This window comes from Gobio gobio, assembly GCF_949357685.1.
Source record: "Gobio gobio genome assembly, chromosome: 25".
Classification (NCBI taxonomy): domain Eukaryota; kingdom Metazoa; phylum Chordata; class Actinopteri; order Cypriniformes; family Gobionidae; genus Gobio; species Gobio gobio.
In genome coordinates this window covers 11,565,877-11,591,577 of record NC_137121.1, presented here as the reverse complement: position 1 = coordinate 11,591,577, position 25,701 = coordinate 11,565,877, and the positions used below count along the sequence as shown (strand labels likewise).

Here is a 25,701-nt window from a genome sequence, read left to right as displayed (position 1 = left end):
AACTATTTTTCATCAAAGATACAGAAAATGAATACAGCGTCAGCATTTATTTTCTATTAACATAAAAACGGTTGCAAATTCAACCTACAGTAAATACATCTAGCAAGATCGTTTGAACAAATGTTAATTTGTAGGTAATTAAAAACATATAATTCCACTAAATAAAAGGGGGGAAATGCTAGGTTAATTTTATGTTGGATAATAGTTTGTCAAACGTATCTAATAGTTCTCTCAACAAAACACATGATTTGTATATTTTTTTTAATGAAATAATGCTTTTAAAACTACTTGTGACACCTAAGTGTATATGGAATACAGGAAGTAGCCTAGCCAGAGCGTAGCCAAATAATTTCCCGCGCTCATTACGACATCTTGGTAGCTTTTGGCGTATGGCGTCGGTGCAATCGTTTAGCGAAAAGCCAACATTCCTGTCAAATTAAAAGTTTTAAGTCGAAATATTCGAATACACCAGAACTAAATTGACTCCAAATTTCCCTGCAACAAAACAGGTGCTTTAAAATCCTAAGCATCCTCAATTAGCAACATGTGGCATGTCTCGGTAGACATTTCTCCCAATTTTTTTTTCCTGAGGAAGGGGGCGAGAAATGGAGACGCAGACACACCTCCCGCTCCCAATGAGTTTAAAAGTGACACTAATGCGCGTCCACGTCTCTTAACAACACCACCAGTCCTCTCAATGATCAGCTGCAGACATGGGCAACTGCATTAGGAACATGTGCGACCGGCCAAAGAATACTAACATCAAATTCAGTTTACCTGCCGTGTGTTTCGTTTGGCAGTTGTCTATGATCATTCTTTTTGGCGTATTTGTGCGATATAATGAGGAGGCAGATACACACTGGGTTGATATCAGAAAGGAGAAAAATATCTCAAGCGATATTGAGAATGACTTCTACTACAGATATCCAAGTAAGTGTATAAATCTAAGAATCTATATAATAATTATATACAATGTGTGTGTGTGTGTCTATATATATATATAATATATAATATATATATATATATATTTATTATATATATATATATATATTTATTATATATTTATTATATATATATATATTTATTATATATTTATTATATATTTATTATATATATATATATATATATATATATATATATATATATATATATATATATATATATATATATATATATAAATTCCGTATTATATTAATATTTGTTAGTTTAATGTTGTGGTTTATTATATATTTTATATTATCTATCTGTACATCTTTCTTAAATCCAACAAATGCATCACATTTCACTGATTGTGGTATTAATGTTTATCAGTTGCTTCATCTGGGAGCTTTTCTTTTGCTGTGGTATTGAAAACATGCATACCTCCTTATGCACATGGGACTGGTACGGGGGAGGTCGAGGGTTTGATTTCTCTTTTATTATGTAAGGATCAGTAGCCATTGTCATCTTTTGAATCTTTGAAGGTGTGGTTGAATTTTTCAGTCACTTATAGATCTTCTGTCTTCTGGTCAGACTATCCACCGTTCTCCAACTAACAGCGTTTCAAGGTTTGGATGACAGGTGGTGTATGTATGAACTCGGACACAAACTATTGTTTGCAGACTGCTCAGATGTCATTGGACGTGTTTTGTCATGGTTAAGGTGTGACTGTCAGTGCAGAAGTCTGTTGGAGTTCTAGTAGTTCACTTGCAAGACCGGTCATGAAAATGTTCACTGATCGAGCAAGGATTGGGTGGAGTGATTGGTATAAACACAAGATAATGATAATGAGCTAATAACCTAAAAATGAAAATTCTGTCATTAATTACTCACCCTCATGTCGTAAGACTTTTGTTAAACCACTGAACTGATACGCAGAAGGTTGCTGGTTCTATCCCAGCGGTCACCAACAGTGTGTCCTTGAGCAAGGCACTTTACTCCACGTTGCTCCAGGGGGATTGTCCCTGTAATAAGTTCACTGTAAGTCGCTTTGGATAAAAGCGTTTGCCAAATGCATAAATGTAATACGAGAATGAACCTTGTGTTGGTTCTTGTGGAAGCTCAAATGTGATGCGTAACACACGAGAACAAACTTCATTGGTTCTTGAGGAAGTTCAAATGTGCTGTGTTACATGAGAATGAACCTCATTGGTTGTTGAGGAAGCTCAAACGTGCTGCATTACACGAGAATGAACCTCATTGGTTCTTGAAGAAGCTCAAACGTGCTGCGTTACATGAGAATGAACCTCATTGGTTCTTGAGGAAGCTCAAACGTGCTGTGTGACACGAGAATGAACCTCATTCATGGGCGTCGGAAGCAAAAAAAATGTGGGTGGGTCCTCAGAAATTTTTTACTGGAGTAGATGCCAACTACATTAAGTACAAATATACCACTTTACTTGGTTAACGTATAGGTGGGAAAGACAAATTTACGTAAATCCCCATACCATTGAAAACGACAATAGTGTAGGGGTAAGACGCACGTCATCTAGTTTTGACACAAACCGACCCGCGGTTCGAGTCCCGCACTCGCCGAAATCTATCTTCTCCGTTTTCCCATCACATATCAAATCGGAAAGGCATTTATTTTCAATACAAATTAAGAAAATATTAGAAAAGTGGAAATAAAGCGTCTATTATGTGTTTAATAATAAGTGTGTATCGATTAGGGGTAGGTAAACAGACATGTGCTAAATGTTAGAGACGATAAAAGTGAGTGGGTCCAATATCATTGATCGTAAAAAGTGGGTGGGTCTTGTCCCGACGCCCATGACCTCATTGGTTCTTGAAGAAGCTCAAACGTGCTGCATTACACGAGAATGAACCTCATTGGTTCTTGAGGAAGCTCAAACGTGCTGCATTACACGAGAATGAACCTCATTGGTTCTTGAAGAAGCTCAAACGTGCGGTGTGACACGAGAATGAACCTCATTGGTTCTCACAGAAGCTCAAACGTGCTGTGACACAAGAATGAACCTCATTGGTTCTCACAGAAGCTCAAACGTGCTGTGACACAAGAATGAACCTCATTGGTTCTCACAGAAGCTCAAACGTGCTGTGTGACACGAGAATGAACCTCATTGGTTCTTGAAGCTCAAACGTGCTGCGTAACACGAGAATGAATCTCATTGGTTCTTGCAGAAGTTCAAACGTGCTGCGTAACACGAGAATGAATCTCATTGGTTCTTGCAGAAGTTCAAACGTGCTGCGTAACACGAGAATGAACCTCATTGGTTCTTGCAGAAGTTCAAACGTGCTGCGTAACACAAGAATGAATCTCATTGGTTTTTGAAGAAGCTCAAATGTGCTGCGTAACACGAGAATGAACCTCATTGGTTCTTGCACGACAAACGAACATGTTTGAGCTTCTGTTTACAACAACTGTTGTGTGTTGATGAATTTGAATAAAAGCCTAAATTCAGTCTGTTCATCATATAAAATGATCGAGTCTCTTCAGAAAATTTGGACTAAACCACTCAATATGGATACGTTTTACGAAGAACTTTTTGAAGTGTCAAAGTGTCTATGGAGTATGGAGGGACAGAAAGCTCTCAGATTTCATCAAAAAGTTGTTCATTTGTTTTCCAAAGATGAATGGAAATCTTATGGGTTTGGAATGACATGAGGGTAATTATTTAATTTTGGGGTGAACTATGGCTTTAATGTTCCTGAAAATGATTGTATCACACCCTCTACATCTGAATGAACCTGAAGTTACTTGGCACAGAAAATGTTCTTTGTGTATAAATACAGTCCACACAGCTTATGACTTGTAATTGATCCATTGAAGTAACTGATCCAGGCAGCTGCTGGTTGTTCTGGTTGTTGTGTGTGTGTTTTTTACATCGACCTGAAACCTAGAGTTTTGTATCTCCTGCATCGTCGTTTGAAAAGGATTTCAAGGTGAGGCTTCATGCCAGGCCAAAATGAAAGGATAAGTGTTATCAGTTTCTGGAAGAGGTTTCATGGTGACAGTGACCAGCAGGCTCTTTTTCTCTCTGCAAATAAGGGCTTGATCAGAAACCACAGCACTGTCTGTTTTCATAAGCAGTTTTATTGTGGTGTCGCCAGCATCTAGATGTCCTTGTTGTGCATTTCTACTAGAACATCTTCACAATAACCAGCCCTGCCCTCTTCTGAGAAATTGATGTATCATTACTTTCCATCTCTGCTACATTTAAGTCAAATTTGCGGCTGCTTTGACCTCAGTTATGTCACCAAAAGGCTCAAATTACAGTTTGTGACTTGCTAAAACGCATATTTTTTTCCATAGTCATCTGAGGATGAATTAAGATACTAATAAAATGTTTTAACATGTTTTTTTATTTATTTATTTATTTATATATATATATACACATGCATACACATGCATACATGCATACATACATTTTAAAGAGCACCTATCATGGAATTTTGAAATTTACCTTTCATGTAGTGTGTAACATAGATTTAAGTGAACAAAAACATCCTGCATAGTTTGAAATATGACAGTGCACCGTATATATAGTTATTTTCTTTCAAAAGTAAGAGTCGACTCCGAGTCATTTTTAAGAATCGTTAGAAGACCGAAGCTTTTTCTCTGACTAGATGACGTCAAGTTATTTGAATACGATACGCCCACTTATTGCGCTTCAAGACGCCAGTGAAAACTAGAAAACATCATGGCGACGAGACGCTGTGTTCTGAAGTGCGACTCAAAAGCAAACTTTTTTCATCTGCCCAAGGATGAGCATTTGAAGACTAAGTGGCTTGAAGACAAACCATACATCGTCGCGATTGAGTGTTTATTAGTCGTCAAATGTATGTTTCGCGATCTCAGGAAGCTTTCATTATGGACTTCTATTATGGCACATGGTATCTTCTTCGTCTGTCTGTACATGGACTACATGTGCACAGAGCGCCCTCGGGCTGCCAGTATGAATTTAAAACAACACATAAGAGACTCAATCGCTCATGATTAGGCTTAGTGCTGGGCGGTATACCGGTTCATACCGAATACCGGTATTTATTTTTGTTATGATATGAATTTTGATGATACCGCAATACCGGTATGTGTTGCATTCGGACGCTCGGAACGCGGCGCAGCGCGTCACTGTTCGAGGGGTCACGTTTCACTGATGCACTGTAGTGAGAGCACAGCTGATATTGCATCACAACCTATGGTAAGTCCGAAATCACCCCCTAAAGCCTCATTCACTATTATTCCCTACGTTATCCACTTATATTGTTCACTTAAAAGAGTGAATGAAAACTAGTGAGTGAATGCGGTCAGCCGTTGTGTGTACATCGGCTGTATGCACGTTATTGCGGTGCAATGTGAGATTGAATGAGTGCACTCAACGTCCACTATGGTTTCGGACACCACTACAGATGGCTGTCCCCTCAAATAATGCCCTATTTAAGGTTATAGGGGGCGATTTCGGATTCAGCCCTTGATTACAACGGAGTATTCAAACTACACGCGGGGCGCGCGAGAGAGAGGTTTCTGCGCGGAGCTGAGATTAACGTTCTCCACATGGATCATATTATAGCACATATAGACCGGAGCGAGCGCATTTAAGTTTTTTATGGACATAAACATAAACCGGCAGCGTGTATGCGCACTTATTTCATAACGTCTTCTTCAAATGAAATGTAACGTTATGCAAAGGACACTGAACTGTCTGATCACGACCGCGATGACACGATATGGGTTATTCTGCTACACAGAAGACGATGTAAGTTAATAAATAGGCTGACAATTCAAACAAGAATGGGCAATAATTTTACTTTCTTTCTGTGTTAAACTTACGTGTGCCATTTGTTCAGAGACTGTGCTCTTAAAAGTATTGCAAATATCCTTCGACCTTTTAAATGTTACGCGTTTCTCCCTCGTTTTGTCAGTTGTTGTTATAGGTTAGATTTTTAAAATGCTTAAAGTGCCCTCAACTCTTTTTTTTTTTATATCTCCATGGTCATATTTTAATATTCATGTGTCTGTAATGAGTGTGTTGCATGTGTTTTATTGGTTGTTGTCTCCCCACAGCATCATTTTGTGGGGCTTTGTAAACCTGTAGGCCTGTTAATTCTCTTGTGGAATTTTTCTACAATATTCACTCATCATGACAGTAAAATAGGGCATTCTAGTCAATCTACTGCAGTATTTCCTCTCTCCATTAGTAGAAAATGTGGTTAACACCTGGTCATGCATATGGGAAAAAAAATACCGCCATATACCGCAAAACCGATATAATTTTGAAAAATACCGTTATATAAATTTTTGGTCATACCGCCCAGCACTAATTAGGCTATATCTGCGCATTTTGAGGAAGTATTGAATAAAAAATACTCCTCTGTTTAGAAATTTGACACAGACATATGAGAATCTATCAATATATCTCCTCATCTGCACACTTTTGAACTAAAAGCCCTGAGGGATGTTGATTTGTCGCGAGTCTTCGTGAGGAGAATAGAGGAGTTTTTTTATGAATGAGATCAGCTCAGGCTCATATTACAATCAAACGGTACAGACGCGGTTTTCATATTCATAACTCCTGACACATATTAACAAATTACTGTCACTATAAGACTTTGATGGGCGTTCCGTTTCCGAAAATATCTGCACAGACTATACCAATCACAACTGACTGGGTCGTCGGACCAATCACCGCAGGTTAGCGTCACGTAAAGGCGGGGTTTTGAAAAGTGAATCACTAAAGGAATCATTTGAGAATCGCTGTCAAAACAGGTAAAAATAAATGCATATTATAAGAAAACTAAAGTCTTTTTTGTCATTGCATGCATGCAAAACTGTTTTTGGGGACTTCTAAAACAATATTTGGAACATTTTAAAGTTCACAAAAAAATGGTTAATAGTACCATTTTTGATTAAGTTTATGATGGTAACTTAAGAGTATAAAAAAAAAATTCTGATATTTAAAATGTTTGATTTAGTACAATGGCTGTTTGTTTTATTTTTTTTATTTTTTACCTAAATTTAAAATGATTTGGTATTTTCTCACACACTATTAATGTTTTTTTATAAACTACAATTGAATTATTATTATTTTTTCAGTAAAGTTTTTTTGTTGTTAATATTTTTATTCAGCAATGATCAAAAGTAACAATGAAGACCTAAAAAATATTAAGCAGCACAACTGTTTTCAAGATTAATAAATGTTTCTTGAGCATCATCATATTAGAATGATTTCTGAAGGATCATGTGACTGAAGAATGGAGTAATGATGCTGAAAATTCAGCTTTGCATCACAGGAATAAAATGTATGAAAATTAAAAAAAAGTTATTTTTAAATGTAGTAATATTTCACAATATTACTGTTTTTACTGTATTTTTGATCAAATAATTACAGCCTTGGTGAGCATAGACTTCTTTCATCTTACTGATGTGACTTTTAAATGGTAGTCTACATAAAAATTATATAGCTCTATATGTATAATATGGCTGCCTCTATATTTTAGGATGGAGATCATAATTTTTGGGTGTCCTTGCCATCAAGAAAAGGTCTAAAGAACATCCGTCCTATAACCACCATAGACCCAATATTCTGTTAACACCTTTGACCCATTTCTATTAGGCCGAATTCTTATGATTCGCGCTATGACTTTTTATGACTGAATTGGAAATATTTTGTTTGTTTTCCTGCAGGTTTTCAGGATGTTCATGTCATGATCTTTGTGGGCTTTGGGTTTCTCATGACCTTCCTGAAGCGCTATAGCTTTGGTGCCGTCGGATTCAACTTCCTGATTGCGGCTTTCGGCATCCAGTGGGCTCTTCTGATGCAAGGCTGGTTCCATTCTCTGGACCCAGCTGATGGAAAGATCAAAATCGGCATAGAGAAGTATGTTGTTTCTCTTCTTTTGTGAGTTATTGCAGTTGCCAAGGGGGCCAAACAAGTTTGATTTAAAACCAGAGACATTTATACTCTCCTGTAATTAATACTGATATCTGATTCTCTCATTAGTTTGAGGATTCATGTAGAAAAGCAGCAGGTTTTGCGTGTGAATCTACTGTTGGTAATGTAGATGGACACCATAAAGACAAACCAGTTTGCAGGTGTCACTTCCCTGTGGGAACGAAGGATTTGTTTTGCATTTAAACAGTAATTAGAAAAACAGCCTGCCCAAACTGGAAAGTGAATGATCCCGCTATGCAGATGCAGGCGCTGTTTATTTTGTATTCAGCACTGTTTGCTACTTTGTATGAAGGACATGAACCTAAAAAAAAGTTATAAAAATGCCAAATTTATGATCATTTAACACTTTGGTTTGTGTACAAAGCACAAACTCTTGACACTCGACTGCTTCAAACTGACATAATGCAAGTTCAGAGCTGAAAGGAACGGTACAAATGTTTATTGGAGCGCTATCCCGTGTGTTCAGCTTGATCAATGCGGATTTCTGTGTGGCGGGGTGTCTGATCGCCTACGGTGCCGTGCTGGGGAAGGTCAGTCCTGTGCAGCTGTTGGTGATGACGTTGTTCGGTGTCACGCTGTTCGCCGTTGAAGAGTTCATCATCCTGAGCGTCCTCCTTGTGAGTCTTATCGCTGTTCTACTAAGATATTATTCAAATGTTTTAACATCAATAAAGTGTTTTTATAGCCTACATTTACAATCATTTGAAAGTAGCGCTGTCAAATTGATTAGTCATGATTCAATCTCATCGAACTTAAAGGTTTTTGTTTAAATAATGTATCCCATTCACTGAAAGGTGAAGTGAATAACACTGATTATCTGTTCATCACGGCACCTGTTAGTGGGTGGGATATATTAGGCAGCAAGTGAACATTTTGTCCTCAAAGTTGATGTGTTAGAAGCAGGAAAAATGGGCAAGGGTAAGGATTTGAGCGAGTTTGACAAGGGGCAAATTGTGATGGGTAGACGACTGGGTCAGAGCATCTCCAAAACTGCAGCTCTTGTGGGGTGTTCCCGGTCTGCAGTGGTCAGTCTCTATCAAAAGTGCTCCAAGGAAGGAACAAGGCTCATTGATGCACGTTGGGAGCAAAGGCTGTAGCTCAAATTTCTCCAGAAGTTAATGCTGGTTTTGATAGAAAGGTGTCAGAATACACAGACATCGCAGTTTGTTGCATATGGGGCTGCATAGCCGCAGACCAGTCAGGGTGCCCATGCCAACGCCAAGCGCCAACAGTGGGCACGTGAGCATCAGAACTGCACGGAGCAATGGAAGAAGGTGGCCTGGTCTGATGAATCACGTTTTCTTTTACATCACGTGGATGGCCGGGTGCGTGTGCGTCGCTTGCCTGGGGAACACATTGCACCAGGATGCACTATGGGAAGAAGGCAAGTGGCCGGAGGCAGTGTGATGTATTGGGCAATGTTCTGCTGGGAAACCTTGGGTCCTGCTATCCATGTGGATGTTACTTTGACACATAACACCTACCCAAGCATTGTTGCAGACCATTTACACCCTTTCACGGAAACGGTATTCCCTGGTGGCTGTGGCTCTTTCAGCAGATAATGTGTCCTGCCACAAAGCAAAAATGGTTCAGGAATGGTTTGAGGAGCACAAGTTTGAGGTGTTGACTTGGCCTCCAAACTCCCCAGATCTCAATCCAATCGAGCATCTGTGGGATGTGCTGAACAAACAAGGCCCCACCTCGCAACTTGCAGTACTTAAAGGATCTGCTGCTAACATCTTGGTGCCAGATACCACAGCACACCTTCAGGGTTCTAGTGGAGTCCATGCCTCGACGGGTCAGGGCTGATTTGGCAGCAAAAGGGGTACCAACACTATATTAGGTCATAATGTTATGCCTGATCGGTGTGTATGTGTGTGTGTAGCAAATATATTTCAAATATACACCAGATATTTTTATATATATAATATATTGCTTACAATGATATAAAATCTATTTTTATTTTATTTATTATCTGTCAGTATTGTTGGGGTAACAGCTTAGGACCCAGGACCAGTAGTGAAAAATGAAGACCAGGAGTCAGGAGTCAGATTAATTAAAGAAAATTTACTGAAGAATAGTTTGCAGTTTCATCAGCAGAAGCCAGCTTCAAGAGGAGTTCGTAGGCCGCGCTCCCTCTAACAGTCTCCCCGCCTCCGTCTAACGTACATACAATTTTCTGAACAGTTATACGGTTTTCAAGGTCTAGACACGTCATTACTGCCATGTGGAATGATTCTGATTGGTTCTAACAACATGCATTGTAAGCAACTTTCCACACGTAGACAGATAGGAGCATATATCTCTAAAAATGCGTAGACTTGATGTCGCCCAGGCCCAGATTAATCCTCAATGACCTCGGAGGTCACAGAAAAGACGCCTCAAAGTCGGGAATCGTCTGCAGAACGGACCATCTCCAATACTGGATCTGCACAGAATCATGAGACGCACACACAAAGTTTCCCAGAAAAACAGTCTCCATCAAGGTCGGGACATCTTAACTAACTATCAACAAAGCACTTCTCCAAAGCATACTGATACTACATTTAGTACAGAAGTGACTTTATTCTATTCTATAAAGAAAGAAAAGTATATCAGAGAGGTACATTTCTGTTACATTTTGAGTCCCCAAAAGAGTCACATAGCTGTAACATAGATGACCCCGGGGGTCGCTTTAGGAAGACATACAGTTAATACATGCTGAGCTCTTCTCACTTCAAACACCAAGGACATTTGCCTGTCAGCACATCTTGACACAGACATCAGAGCTGGATTCAAAAGCACAGAGCAACTAAAACACTACAATATCCAAAATCACTCCTTGAATATAGAGAACTGATTTATCAAATGTAGGACACTGTTATAACATTGATTATCATTCATTCATATTTTAATATTGATTAAATATTTAATATTTAATATCATTCTTGAAGGATATGTGTCTGATGAAGAGACAAGTGATGTTTGGCTTGACCCTTGACCCTTCAGTATGTTTATGTGTACACTGTTGATGAGCTCAAAGCTAAAGGAAGTATTGAGTTGAGATGAAGGACGTCAAATGGCTTCATTCTAACCTTTGTTCAATGATTCGATCCCTGTTAGGTCAAAGATGCTGGCGGCTCCATGGTGATCCACACTTTTGGAGCTTATTATGGTCTGTCCATTTCATGGGTTTTGTATCGGCCTGATTTGGATAAGAGCAAACATATGAACGGGTCTGTCTACCACTCGGACGTGTTCGCCATGATTGGTAAGAGTCCATTAAATCCATTGTTGAGCTTAAGTTTATATTTTAGGATTAAACATGAATTGTTTCAGAAACCAAAAGCAACTTCAACTAAAGCTTGCTTTTATTGAAGGCTCCGATAGTGTTTCCATTTATATTCTGGTGTCTTGTGCAGGAACCCTCTTCCTGTGGATGTTCTGGCCAAGTTTCAACTCTGCCATTGCTGATCATGGAGACGGCCAGCACAGAGCTGCCATAAACACATACCTGGCCTTGGCCTCCACCGTCCTCACTACAGTCGCCATTTCCAGCGTGTTTGAGAGAACAGGAAAACTAGACATGGTAAGCAACCGTTTTATTGTAATTGTTGGTGTTCTTATTGTTATTCTTCAACTACTCCACTAGTCTATGGCAGCCCATAGAACGGCTTGTGGTAAAGTTATGAAATGAACTGTCCAAATCTTCACTTTTCACATTTATGCTAATAACTTTGAACCGTGAGGTCTAGAAACGATTTTTTTCCCTCTGATTCCTTGCCTCAAGCCGATTAGATTGTGATGTCATTTTTGCCATTTTATTTTTCCGTTGCTCCGATTGTCACAAAAATGGAACCAGGTGATCTTCAGACGATGCTGACAAAAAGAATTCAAATTGATTTGTCAAACCATTCTCGAATAACCTGCAAACTTGATGAAGAGCATGCCAAAACGAACGCTTTATTTCTGCAATACTTTAGCATATTCTGAGTGCGTTATGACCATAAATATCCATAATAAAGGCTAGATGTCTCGTCCGTGCTGCTGGCCAATGGAGGTCGACGTCGGCACCTTGTCACAGTCAGCTCGCTCACTCGTAACATTGTTTTCATGGTGCTTGCCCTTTTTAAAAAACCATAACTTGCTCAATTTTCCACCGATTTTCAAACTGTTTGGTTTGTTATAAACGTCAGAGATGTAGTTATGACACTGCATACTTATAAAAAATTATTAATAATTTGTTCAAGCATCCATAATTATAGCCATGTTAATAACGTTTGTAAGAAACCAAACCATTTGTAAATCCGTCAAGATTTCAGCGAGATAAGAGTATTTGTGTTCATGCAGATCTCTCGCCTTACATCAGGTACCACAGAGCCCTGCCTGTGACAAGATGGCCGCCAGTGATGACGTTAGAGACTCCACCGTAAGACATCTAGCCTTTATTATGTATATCGATGGTTATGACAACCATGGCCTGAGGCTACTTGCACAGTTTTGGTACAGTGCCACCGAGTGGTCAGGAGATAAGAACTTTTGCTTATTACTTCTGAATGGTTTGGACAAAACTGGTCTCTTTAGATTTGATCCAATTTTTCCATATTGGTCATTTTGGGTGTCGGCCATTTTGAATTTTGTCATATAATAGATAATAGACAAATGACTTAATTACCAAAATGATCTTTGACAGCCCTAGATTAGTTAAAACATTTCAAAATGCTCCTACATTGAATAAAAGACTATTTTTCCAGATCTATATTTTGTCATTGCAGATTTCTTTCAAATAGTGTTAAAATATCGTCTCATTCTGGTGAACCCAATTCCGTGTATCGTCTCGTGGGCTAAATGTGTATTGTCACACCCCTAATTATTACTATTATTATTTAGTTTTATTATTATTATTCGGTAAATGCAATGACTGGACACGCACTTGGAAAGTCATTGGTGGTTGACTTGTCCAGTCAGTAATTCAGTTGTACAGTCAGTAATGCACATGCAGTGCTCGAAGTGGTCCGGTACGCAGTAGCATAGTCTCACTTTTTCTTCTCACATGTTGCCAGTACTCTGACCACCCCGACCCGGAACGCAACCCTCGGGAGCATAGTGCATATGTAAAGGAACCCAAGTCCTGCTAGACGTTGATGCCGTTTTAAATGCCATGTTTTTTCCCCTTCCAGGTTCACATCCAGAATTCCACACTGGCAGGCGGAGTTGCTGTGGGAACAGCAGCTGAGTTTATGCTGATGCCATACGGTTCTTTGATCGTGGGTTTCTTCTGTGGCATTATTTCCACGATGGGTTACATTTTCATTTCGGTGAGTCCTGCCTCTCAGATGAATTATTCCAGCTATTTCTTCCAGACAGTGACCTTTTAAACCATCTGTTTTTCTTCAATTATTTATTTACCTGGATTTATTTTATCAAGAACATTGTGACAGTAAAAACTTGAAATTGTCTTTTGTTATAGGGATAGTTCACCTAAAAGAATTGTCATCATTTACTCGCCCTCAAGTTGTTCCAAACCTGTATAAGTTTCTTTCTTCTGCTGAACACCGAAGAAGATATTTTGAAGAATGTCGGTAATCAAACAGTTGACGATAACCATTGACTTCCATAGTAAGGACAAAAAATACTATGGAAGTCAATGGGGTCCATCAACTGTTCGGTTACTGACATTCTTCAAAAAGATCATCTTTTGTGTTCAGCAGAAGAAAGAAACTCATACAGGTTTGGAACAACTTGAGGGCGAGTAAATGATGACAGAATTTTCATTTTTGTGTGAACTCTGTTTATGATTGCATAAACCTCTCATTGGTCTCTGCTCCTCAGCCGTTCTTGGAGGAGAAACTGAAGATTCAGGACACGTGTGGCATCCATAACCTGCACGCTATGCCAGGGGTCATTGGAGGAATTGTGGGTGCCATCTCAGCCGCTGCCGCCACTAGCACCGTTTATGGAGATTTAGGGTCAGTAAACAGTAAAAAACAAATTACAATATATGCATTTCATGTAAGACGTATAAGTTTCGGGTTGTATTTAAAAAAATTTAATAAAAAAACCTTTGCATAATAATAATACGTATTTTTCTCAATAGTATATAATACTAATATTAATAATATGATTTATTATAATTAAATAACAATATTAATATGATTGTTAAATATTATTTGTATTATTATTAACAATGGTATTTAATACTAATATTAATGTTATTGATTTATAGTTATTAAATAACAACTATTATTATTAGTAGTAGCAGTACTAGTCTTTTCTTAAATAATATTAAATAATCATGTTAATATTGGTGTTAAGTAGTGTTTTATAAAACATTTTTTTATAATGCCTGTTAGTTCACTGCAATATTTGTCCATTTCAGATTGGAAAACACATTTGACTTTACGGGATCTATTGCGAAAAGGGTTCCCACTGTCCAGGGAGGATACCAGGCAGCAGGACTCTGTATTGCCTTGTGTTTTGGAATCGGAGGCGGCATATTAGTTGGTAAGAGTCTTTTGAGAGATTAATCCGTTTTAAGTGCATATTGTGATGGCTTCTCGTTGTGTGCAGCAGTACACCATACAATGCTTATGAAAAGCTTATGGGTCTAAAGAATTTTGTTGCAATTGTTTGTCGTGTGGTGTTTGTAACATGAAAATTAGATGGGACAGTGTAGGATGACATTTGGCAGTCAGTCTACAAAGGGTCTACAAACACACCTGATCTTCACCTAACGTGAATGGACAGGCGTATTCGATTTCAGTCTGTAATGGAAATGTCACATTTATCACGTTGACATAACTGTATTGTTGCACCAACAGGCCTGGTTCTGAAGCTGCCCATCTGGGGAGATCCTGCAGACGAAAACTGCTATGATGACGAGATCTATTGGGAGGTCAGACAATTAATTTTGTCTTTTGAAAATGACACTTATTTTAATAATAATATTATATAATTTTTCACTGTGGCTCTTTTGGAAAAATGCATTAACCAAAAATGAAAAAAATAAATAAAATAGGCTCTTTAGTCAAAAAAGGTTCCTGACCCCTAGTGTAGAGAGAGAGTCATTCATTCATAATGGATTTACAGAAATGGAGCAAGCTATGCGTATTTGTGATGATTATCAGGACCAGTGTGTGTGTGTATACAGATACAGTGAGGAAAATGAGTATTTGAACACCCTGCTATTTTGCAAGTTCTCCCACTTAGAAATCATGGAGGGGTCTGAAATTGTCATCGTAGGTGCATGTCCACTGTGAGAGACATAATCTAAAATAAAAAAATCCAGAAATCACAATGTATGATTTTTTTTTTAGCTATTTATTTGTATGATACAGCTGCAAATAAGTATTTGAACACCTGTCTATCAGCTAGAATTCTGACCCTCAACGACCTGTTAGTCTGCCTTTAAAATGTCCACCTCCACTCCATTTATTATCCTAAATTAGATGCTCCTGTTTGAGGTCGTTAGCTGCATAAAGACACCTGTCCACCCCATACATTCAGTAAGAATCCAACTACTAACATGGCCAAGACCAAAGAGCTGTCCAAAGACACTAGAGACAAAATTGTACCCCTCCACAAGGCTGGAAAGGGCTACGGGGAAATTGCCAAGCAGCTTGGTGAAAAAAGGTCCACTGTTGGAGCAATCATTAGAAAATGGAAGAAGCTAAACATGACTGTCAATCTCCCTCGGACTGGGGCTCCATGCAAGATCTCACCTCGTGGGGTCTCAATGATCCTAAGAAAGGGGAGAAATCAGCCCAGAACTACACGGGAGGAGCTGGTAAATGACCTGAAAAGAGCTGGGACCACCGTTTCCAAGGTTACTGTTGGTAATACACTAAGACGTCATGGTTTGAAATCATGCATGGCACGGAAGGTTCCCCTGCTTAAACCAGCACATGTCCAGGCCCGTCTTAAGTTTGCCAATGACCATTTGGATGATCCAGAGGAGTCATGGGGGAAAGTCATGTGGTCAGATGAGACCAAAATAGAACTTTTTGGTCATAATTCCACTAAACGTGTTTGGAGGGAGAAGAATGATGAGTACCATCCCAAGAACACCATCCCTACTGTGAAGCATGGGGGTGGTAGCATCATGCTTTGGGGGTGTTTTTCTGCACATAGGACAGGGCGACAGCACTGTATTAAGGAGAGGATGACCGGGGCCATGTATTGCGATATTTTGGGGAACAATCTCCTTCCCTCAGTTAGAGCATTGAAGATGGGTCGAGGCTGGGTCTTCCAACATGACAATGACCCGAAGCACACAGCCAGGATAACCATGGAGTGGCTCTGTAAGAAGCATATCAAGGTTCTGGCATGGCCTAGCCCGTCTCCAGACCTAAACCCAATAGAGAATCTTTGGAGGGAGCTCAAACTCCGTGTTTCTCAGCGACAGGCCAGAAACCTGACTGATCTAGAGAAGATCTGTGTGGAGGAGTGGGCCAAAATCCCTCCTGCAGTGTGTGCAAACCTGGTGAAAAACTACAGGAAACGTTTGACCTCTGTAATTGCAAACAAAGGCTACTGTACCAAATATTAACATTGATTTTCTCAGGTGTTCAAATACCTATTTGCAGCTATATCATACAAATAAATAGTTAAAAAATCATACATTGTGATTTCTGGATTTTTTTTTTTTGATTATGTCTCTCACAGTGGACATGCACCTACGATGACAATTTCAGACCCCTCCATGATTTCTAAGTGGGAGAACTTGCAAAATAGCAGGGTGTTCAAATACTTATTTTCCTCACTATATATATATATATATATATATATATATATATATATATATATATATATATATATATATATATATATGCTGATAAAGACACAAAAGTAGTGTTTCCATTAGGGCTGCACAATTAATTGATTACATTTTATTGAACGATTACATAATTGTGGCATCCGTAATTGTAATCGCAATTGCAAAAAAAAGTACACTTATAATATTCTGTGTACTTTAATGTTTTTTTTCCCGTTTTTTTCTACAGGTTAAGTTTTTTCCCCATTGTTTTTATTATTATTTTTAGTATAGCATTATAATACCATGCATATTTTTACTTTTTTTTTATTTAAAGAAACCAAACCAATGTATATTTGACTTGAGGCTTAATGCTATAGAATAATCGTAATTAATAATCGCAATTACAATTTTAAGGGAGGGAATTTACATTTATGTCTTTGCGGTTACTTTTTTATATTTTCATATTTAATGCACTTCACTCCAAGATTATCCTTAAAAATTAAGGTTAATTATTAAAATCAATGTGATTAAACGAGTTAGGTCAAAAGAAACTTAAGGTAATCAAATATTAGTCAGATATAGTACCTTAAATGTGTAAGAAATGTACTGTAATAAATTACGTTACTAACTACACATTACAATTATGTTGCTAACTACAATTTTGACATTTGAAATCATTAACCAACAACAATTTGTAAGTATATATTTATTTATATATCAAAATAAAGATTACACACTTTTTTGTTTTTGTTTGGCTGTATGTCATGTGAACATTAACCGACATCAGAGAAGCATAAACTTATTTGAAAAGACTAGTACTAATTTTGACAAATGTTTAACATAACGTTTATAATATTTTATTTCATTGCAGGTTCCTGAGGATGAAGAAAGTGCTCCTCCCATCCTGGCCTACAACAACCACATGATCCCCAACAAACATGCAAACATGTGAGTACAGAAAAAAAAGAAAAACTGCTTGTTCTTGTCTTCAGGTAGTCAATACCTTTTCATCTCTGCCTAAGAGAGTACACAATTATTTCTGATATCCTATAACAATTTCTTGTTATACATATAATATCCACAAGGGGGCACGTGAGGGCTCAGAATGCCAATAGTAGTATCGGTAAAGCATTTCAAGGTCAGGGTGCTTTGCTTTTTGCACTTTTGTACACTAAACAATTTTTACATTTAAATGATTACACCGACCTTTTTAAAGCTTAATTATGAAAATGCTAAGCATGCATGTCAGCCACTGAATTGAAAATGCACAGTGAATTTATACATACATTAGTAATGGTTGTTGGTTATCTATCATGATAAAATTAATAATAATAGAAAATAATTTGAATAAATGCATTTATTTTATAGAAAGAAAGAGAACTTTGAGATGCATAGGATTTCTATGCAGCAATCTCCGATCATGTGATCTCTCCACCACAAGGTGGCACTTGATGACCGCGATGAGTTTAGGACCAGCTAAATCAAACTGAAAGCTGAAAGTAACACATGGTTTCTCATACAGGACAGAGACTAACTTCGTGGAGCAGCGTTAACACGTGGAATCAGATCTGCAGTGATGTGAACCGTGTCACTGGGAAAAACATCTGCTTTCCTGAAGACTCACTACCGGCCAAAATGAGAAGGAAGGAGCCATGAAGCACAAATCCACAATATCTTAATGATACAGAGAATACATTCATTTTTATCCAATTTGCAGATCCAAACATTTGCAGATCCAAATATCTACTTAATATATTTGCATATCAAAAAGATGATCAGATTTATCTGAATTATAAAATGAAAAAATATAATTTCTTAAAAAAAAAAAAAAGGGGGATGATTCTAGATTAAAGTGACTTTCCTGTGACTGTGTTCAGAGAAAATGTGACCAAAAAACCCACAACCTCTAAACCTCCAAGCTGTTACATTTTTAATGAAATACATTTTTCAGGTGTTCATTTAAGCACTTGTTACTCAAGCATTTCTTTGGTCATTATGATGTAATTATTTTGTTTTATAAACTTAGAAAATGTTTGTCTTAATAATTTAGGTGAGGAACGGCACATTGTATTCACATGCTTAAAAGCTAAACCCAATAATTTGCATGTCCATGTCAATCAGCATGCGTGCATAACATCTCTAAATCAAACATTTGTCATTTTTCTTAATGCTTTAACAAATTGTATCAAACGGAAACGATGTGCAATATCTGTTTGTAAATATTCCTACATGTTTTTCCTGTCTCTAATTATGTAACATTTCATTTGTTTTGACCTTTCAGTGTGTTGTCTTTATTGTAAGATTATTAAAAAAGTAAAAGAGTAAAAAATAAACTAATATTAAACCTTTCACTACCAGATTAAATTATTGAAATGATTCTTACCTCAGGATAATGTGTTTCTTTTTTTGTCTCCTCCATTCCACACTCATTCATAGAACACACACGAAATATAGCACATTAGAATCATTTTTAAAAAATGGTCTTAAAACATTTTTTTTTTTTTATGTGATGTGCTCATTAAAGGGTTAGTTCACCCAAAATGTAAATGTAATTTATTACTCGCCCTCATGCAGTTCCACACCTGTTAGACCGCAGTCCGTTCATCTTCAGAACACAAATTAAGATATTTTTGAAACAGTACAGTGGTTTAATATTATAAATTTGGTGCGTCAAAAAAAAAAAAACTTATCTAGTGATGGCCGATTTCAAAACACTGCATCATGAAGCTTCGGAGCTATGAATCAGCGAGTCGAATCAGCGGTTCGAACGCCAAAGTCACGTGATTTCAGTAGTTTGGTTTGACACATGATCCGAACCACTGATTCAACTGATTCATAGCTCCGTTTTGAAATCGGCCATCACTAGATAAGTCGTTATTTTTTTTTTTTTGGCGCACCAAAAATATTCTCATCGCTTTATAATATTAATATTGAACCATTGTACACACATGAACTGATTCAAATATGTGTTTAGTACATTAATGGATCTTGAGAGAGGAAATGTCATTGCTGGCTATGCAAGCCTCACTGAGCCATCGGATTTCAACACAAATATCTTCATTTGTGTTCCGAGGAGGTCTTACGGGTGTAGAACGACATGAGGTGAGGAATAAATGACATTATTTTCTTTTTTGGGTGAACTAACCCTTTAAGGTTGCTCTCTTATGCTATGTTTGTACTGCCAGCAAAAATCAGATTTATAATTTTTTTCACATATCCAGATTTTATCCAGATGGGTTTTTGAATGTCTGGACAGCAACAACAACAAAAAAACATAGTATTTTTTCAGATTTTTTACAGATGTGTCTGATTCTGGACGCTCTGGCTGCTCGAATTGTATTTTCAAATTGTCTTTTGCGTCGCTCTGAACTCGACACACAACGATAACATCAAAATCTTACATTGACTTTGTTTGAAGTTTGATTTTAAAAAAAGAAAGAAAAAAACATCAAAACCGGTGACAGAAATGCCGGAAGTTTTCGAACGCTATTCAAACAGTATGTCCAAACACTTCGGCCGTGATTACAGCACAGGACATCACAATATATACCAGTCTCCTCCATCGCTGAGTTTTTTTTCTTATTTGGAGAACAAGATGATGCACCTCCATATTTAAATTCATCCATTTTGAAAGCCGTCAAGTCAACCTACGTTGTTACGATCGCCCCCAGGTGGCTGGATGCAGTATAGCTCGTTAACCCCGCCCCCTCCATATTTTTTTTATTCATTCAAATAAAAACAAATTACAATAGTGCAAACACACATCTCTTATAAATCTATAACTTTCCAACAATGTACTTAATAAACAAGTAAGATAATTTTGCACAATCATAGGATAAAAATGGAAAGAAATGGAAAGAACGGAACATACAGAAGAAGAAAAAAAAACAGCAACCAGAATATAATCATGTTACATGAAAGATCTCATCATATTTCTTCAAAAAAGAAGTACATTTTCCATTTTCAACCGCCCTCTCCATGTAATCGAATGGAGTGGTGCAGGTATGACATCACTTTGTAGGCCAAAACGCAGAAGCGAGTTAGCATTTTAGCACTTCCGGTTCCCTTCTCACGAAGTCAATGTTTTTTTTGAATGGGGTTTTGGTGAAATGGCTGTCTGTGATGAACACAAGCTCAAGACACTTTAACGTTTTATTCTACGACATAAAATATATCAGTATTACCCCACTCAAGATTTTTCATAGTTGTTGTCACGTGTCTTGAAAAAGGCGGTTGCTAACAAGTGGCTAAATGGGACTACAGAGGCTGTCGAGGAGATTAGACATCATCACGCCGAACAGGTAAACTCACTCAGTCCACTTTTACAGCCTCATTGTGCTCTTATAAACTATTCTAACTCAAACTTTCTGGGAAAATGTTTCTAGATAAAAACGGAAAGAGTTGTTAGATGCGTAGTGACGTTGAAATCGTGGGACCGTGGTGTCGTTGGTTGGTTTAGCTTTTTACTTCTGGCGACTGCATTTAGCTTTCAGAATTCATACAAGTTGTTCATCTGTGAAAAATTATGTTTTTAGCAAATGTGTAATAATGTTGATTACGGAGCTTGTTTTTTGCGATAATACTAAAGCCTATGGGAAAATCCTATTGGGTTTTTCTTGAGGGAACCGTTTGGCCTACAAAGCGACGTCACACCTGCACCACTCTTTTTTTAGGTCATTTGTCATTTAGGTAGTTTTTATTACGGTGACGTAAGTTCAAGTGTTTTAAATAAGTTTGGTTTTAGTTAGTTATTTGATGTTATAAAAACGGGAGTGTGGCCGCGTCATGATTGACAGTTGAACGAAGTTGGGATCTTCGTGAGGAGATTGGAGCTTCAACTTTAATTTCTACATTTCCATAACTGTTTATTTCACATCGACATGAGTTGTTCTGCGGGCGTGTGGGCAGGGCCTTGATACCGCGACTTCACACTCACTACTGCGCAGACTCAGATTCCAAGACGTCAGCACCATACACCGATCAGGCATAACATTATGACCACTGACAAGTGAAGTGAATAACACTGATTATCTCTTCATCACGGCACCTGTTAGGGGGTGGGATATATTAGGCAGCAAGTGAACTTTTTATCCTCAAAGTTGATGTGTTAGAAGCAGGAAAATGGGCAAGAGTAAGGATTTGAGCGAGTTTGACAAGGGGCAAATTGTGATGGCTAGACGACTGGGTCAGAGCATCTCCAAAACTGCAGCTCTTGTGGGGTGTTCCCGGTCTGCAGTGGTCAGAATCTATCAAAAGTGCTCCAAGGAAGGAACAGTGGTGAACCGACGACAGGCTCAAATCTGGCCCGTGTGGTCCGATCAAACAGACACGTTACTTTGTTTTGGCAGCAAAAGGGGGACTAACGCAATGTTAGTATATATTTCCATATCACTTGTGGTTATTATTGCAGACAGTCTGCCTGAAAAGATCAGATTTTTGACAACAAAAAAATCTGATTTGCCTGCAGTCTGAACACAGCCTTTGAAGAAATGGTTCTTTTTTCAATTTTTTAGAGTCTTTTAGGGGTTCACATCATGGGATCATTTTATGGATCTCGTAAACCTAGTTTATCACTACAAAAAAATTAAAATAACCTGTTAAAAATGAAAGTACAATCCAATAATTTAAAACATTTCCCCTTGTATAGAACCTTTTTGGCATAAAGTGTTCTTTAAAATTGAGTTAAGAACCGTAGGGTTCTATATAGAACTCCATTAAACGTTTTGTTCTTAAAGTTTATAAATGTTAATTGGAGAAGAACGTGCACTTGTTGAAATACAGTTTCATCCACTGAGCACTAGAGGAAGGACGTTCTGCTGTGTAAACTTTGTTTGGACCCTTTTTTGAGGATTCCAGTCCTTTTTTGGCCAGTGACCATCTTGATGTCCCTTGTAGACACACAGTGGGGTGAAAAGGTCATGACATTTGCTTGTCTGGGGTCGATTGGTTGATGTCAGAGGTGATTGTGCCACATGTCTGTCTCATTAAACACAAGACCAAACAGATATCTGGATGTTGGAGGTCAAAGGGTAGATGAATGCCACAGGTGAATGCAGCTTACAGTATATTATTATTTGTACGTTTTTGCTGGAAATTATATTCAAAATATTTAGCAACATATTAGGATGATTTCTGAAGGATCATGTGACGCTGAAGACTGATGCTGAGAATTCAGCTTTGCATACACAACAGGTATAAATACATTTTTTAAATGTATTAAATGTTATTTGAATTTGTAAAAATATTTCACAATATTACTGTTTTACTGTTTTTTTTTATAAATGCAGCCTTGGAGAATTTTCTATTTGATTTTTCCAAACTTTTGACAATTTTGTTTTATTTACAAAATTATATTCTGGCAAATGTGGCACTTGAAATGAATGAAACGAACAACAGCCGAAAGTTTGGAGACACTCTAATGAATTTGCTTCTCGTTTTGAATTGAAGGTTTATGCTTAAATGCTTAGTCTTATAGACAAATATACATTGTGCTGTATACATTTATGAAGCTTTTTTTGTTTTTAAAGGGATGAAAAGGACAAGGTATTTAAGAAAAAAGCCAACAAATGCCTTCCGCGTCAACTCTTTCCTGAAGTTGGTTGTTTCACATGTTGGACCACTACACGATTCTCGTTCCGTTTTGTGTGATTTCACAAACACGGTCAAATATTTAGTCATACGCAAACCGTCTCCCTGTCTATCCATGAACACAAGCCTTTAATTTCCCCTCTCTGGGAAGTCAGCATGTGACATACTTAGATCTTAGCTCCCATCTCGTCAAAGGACGCGAGGAACAAACAAACGGTCCAATTAACTGCTTTGGGTTCCTGCGGAGGGAAGCGGGAAACCCCCTCCTTTCTATTTGCACTCACACACCCCTTCTCCACCTTCTCAGCATTCAGAGGCCTCGCTCTCATTCTCTCTTCCCTGCAGGCCTTTCGCGGCTAATGTATATTCATTTACCACTTAAAGGACGGACACAGCACCCTGTTAAAACTAAATCAAGCTCCATTCATGACATGATCCTTTTCGCCAGGCTCAAAGGGCTCCGGTCTCAGGGGGGCCGTGACCCTGAAGACGCGGAGCGGGCTATAGAGCGAGGGAGGGGTGGGTTTGATCCTATAGCCCCCTAAAAGAGACAGCAGTGTCTGCCTCGACGGTGATTAAGCCGACCAATGGCGGACGCGGCGAGCACGACGGCGGGAATTTAGAGGAGGCGTGCTGGAGATTAAATTATGTCACGCCCATTCAGAGGCGCTGGGATAAAGGAATAAAGGAGCGTTATAGGAGGGAATGAAGGGATAGCGGGACGAGGTCTTTTCACGGCTGATGACTGATTGCCCGTCTTTTGATTGACAGCCAGTGTGGAGCTGAAGGGTGGGAAAGTTCTGGGTGGGGTTGATGTTGAGCTGTGAGAAATGAAGGTTAGGACATTGTGTGCGAGAAGAGAGGCTTTGGTGAGAATCTCCACGCCGGTAATTAGCTGTGACCGTTACAGACGCTCAGTGAGCACGCTGAATATTACAGAGACATGTTTTACCAAGATTAGAAAGGATAATGTGGAATTAAATGTGTGCTTTATGTACAGCCGCCCCAAAATGTCTTGGGATGCTCAAACCTCACATGTGTTGAAATGCTCAAAATGATGTATGTAAGGTTACACTATATTTTAAGGTGATGTAGTTACGTTGCACTTTCTCAAGTGCTGAGTAGTATTAATTAACTACATGTACTTACTATAGAGTTACGTTTAGGGTTAGATGCTTGTAAACAGTAAGTTTGCTACATAATTTACTGTTATTACTATAGTAAGTACGCAGTAACGTGTAAATAAGTCACCTTCAAATATTTTATTTGTTACATATTATATGTTTATCATAAACGTGTATAATCATACACCGATCAGGCATAACATTATGACCACCTTCCTTATGTTGTGTTGGTCCCCCTTTTGCTGCCAAAACTGCCCTGGCCCGTTGAGGCATGGACTCCACTAGACCCCTGAAGGTGTGCTGTAGTATCTGGCACCAAGATGTTAGCAGCAGATCCTTTAAGTCCTGTAAGTTGTGAGGTGGGACCGCCATTGATCGGACTTGTTTGTTCAGCACATCCCACAGATGCTCGATTGGATTGAGATCTGGGGAATTTGGAGGCCAAGTCAACACCTCAAACTCATTGTTGTGCTCCTCAAACCATTCCTGAACCATTTTTGCTTTGTGGCAGGGCACATTATCTGCTAAAAGGGCCACAGCCACCAGGGAATACCGTTTCCGTGAAAGGGTGTACATGGTCTGCAACAATGCTATAAGGTAGGTGGTACATGTCAAAGTAACATCCACATGGATGGCAGGACCCAGCAGCACATTGCCCAAAGCATCACTGCCTTCGCTGGCTTGCCTTCATCCCATAGTGCATCCTGGTGCCATGTGTTCCCCAGGTAAGCGACGCACACGCACCCGGCCATCCAAGTGATGTAAAAGAAAACAAGATTCATCAGACCAGGCCACCTTCTTCCATTGCTCCGTGGTCATGTTCTGATGCTCACTGTTGGCGCTTTCGGCGGTGGACAGGGGTCAGCATGGGAACCCTGTCTGGTCTGTGGCTATGCAGCCCCATACACAACAAACTGCGATGCACTGTGTATTCTGACACCTTTCTATCAGAACCAGTATTAACTTCTAGAGAAATTTGAGCTACAGTAGCTCGTCTGTTTGATCGGACAACACGGGCCAGCCTTCTCTCCCCACGTGCGTCAATGAGCCTTGGCCGCCCATGACCTTGTCACCGGTTCACCACTGTTCCTTCCTTGGACCACTTTTGATAGATATGGTCCACTGAACACCCCACAAGAGCTGCAGTTTTGGAGATACTCTGACCCAGTCGTCTAGCCATCACAATTTGGCCCTTGTCAAACTCGCTCAAATTCTTACGCTTGCCCATTTTCCTGCTTCTTACAGGAAACTTCATCAACTCCATCAACTTTGAGGGCAAAATATTCACTTGCTTCCTAATATATCCCACCCACTAACAGGTGCCGTGATGAAGAGATCATCAGTGTTATTCACTTCACCTGTC

The 25,701-nt window shown here is 38.6% G+C and overlaps 1 protein-coding gene across 1 annotated transcript; it reads left to right on the top strand.

Annotated features, from left to right (window-relative positions):
* Nucleotides 1–671: 671 nt before the first annotated feature.
* On the top strand, nucleotides 672–19,014 carry rhcgb (Rh family, C glycoprotein b). The gene is made up of 11 exons (XM_079809474.1): nucleotides 672–930; nucleotides 7,625–7,817; nucleotides 8,359–8,509; nucleotides 10,995–11,142; nucleotides 11,294–11,460; nucleotides 13,052–13,189; nucleotides 13,704–13,840; nucleotides 14,251–14,375; nucleotides 14,693–14,766; nucleotides 17,498–17,574; nucleotides 18,149–19,014. Exons 1-11 carry the CDS (start codon nucleotides 714–716, stop codon nucleotides 18,177–18,179), a joined length of 1,458 nt encoding a protein of 485 aa, XP_079665600.1. The 5' UTR covers nucleotides 672–713; the 3' UTR covers nucleotides 18,180–19,014.
* Nucleotides 19,015–25,701: the final 6,687 nt, after the last annotated feature.

Coding starts and splice junctions, on each gene's coding strand:
- rhcgb (XM_079809474.1), top strand. CDS start 714: ATGGGCAACTGCATTAGGAACATGTGCGACCGGCCAAAGAATACTAAC. Junction 8,510..10,994: donor TCATCCTGAGCGTCCTCCTT/GTGAGTCTTATC, acceptor GATCCCTGTTAG/GTCAAAGATGCTGGCGGCTC. Junction 14,767..17,497: donor ATGACGAGATCTATTGGGAG/GTCAGACAATTA, acceptor ATTTCATTGCAG/GTTCCTGAGGATGAAGAAAG.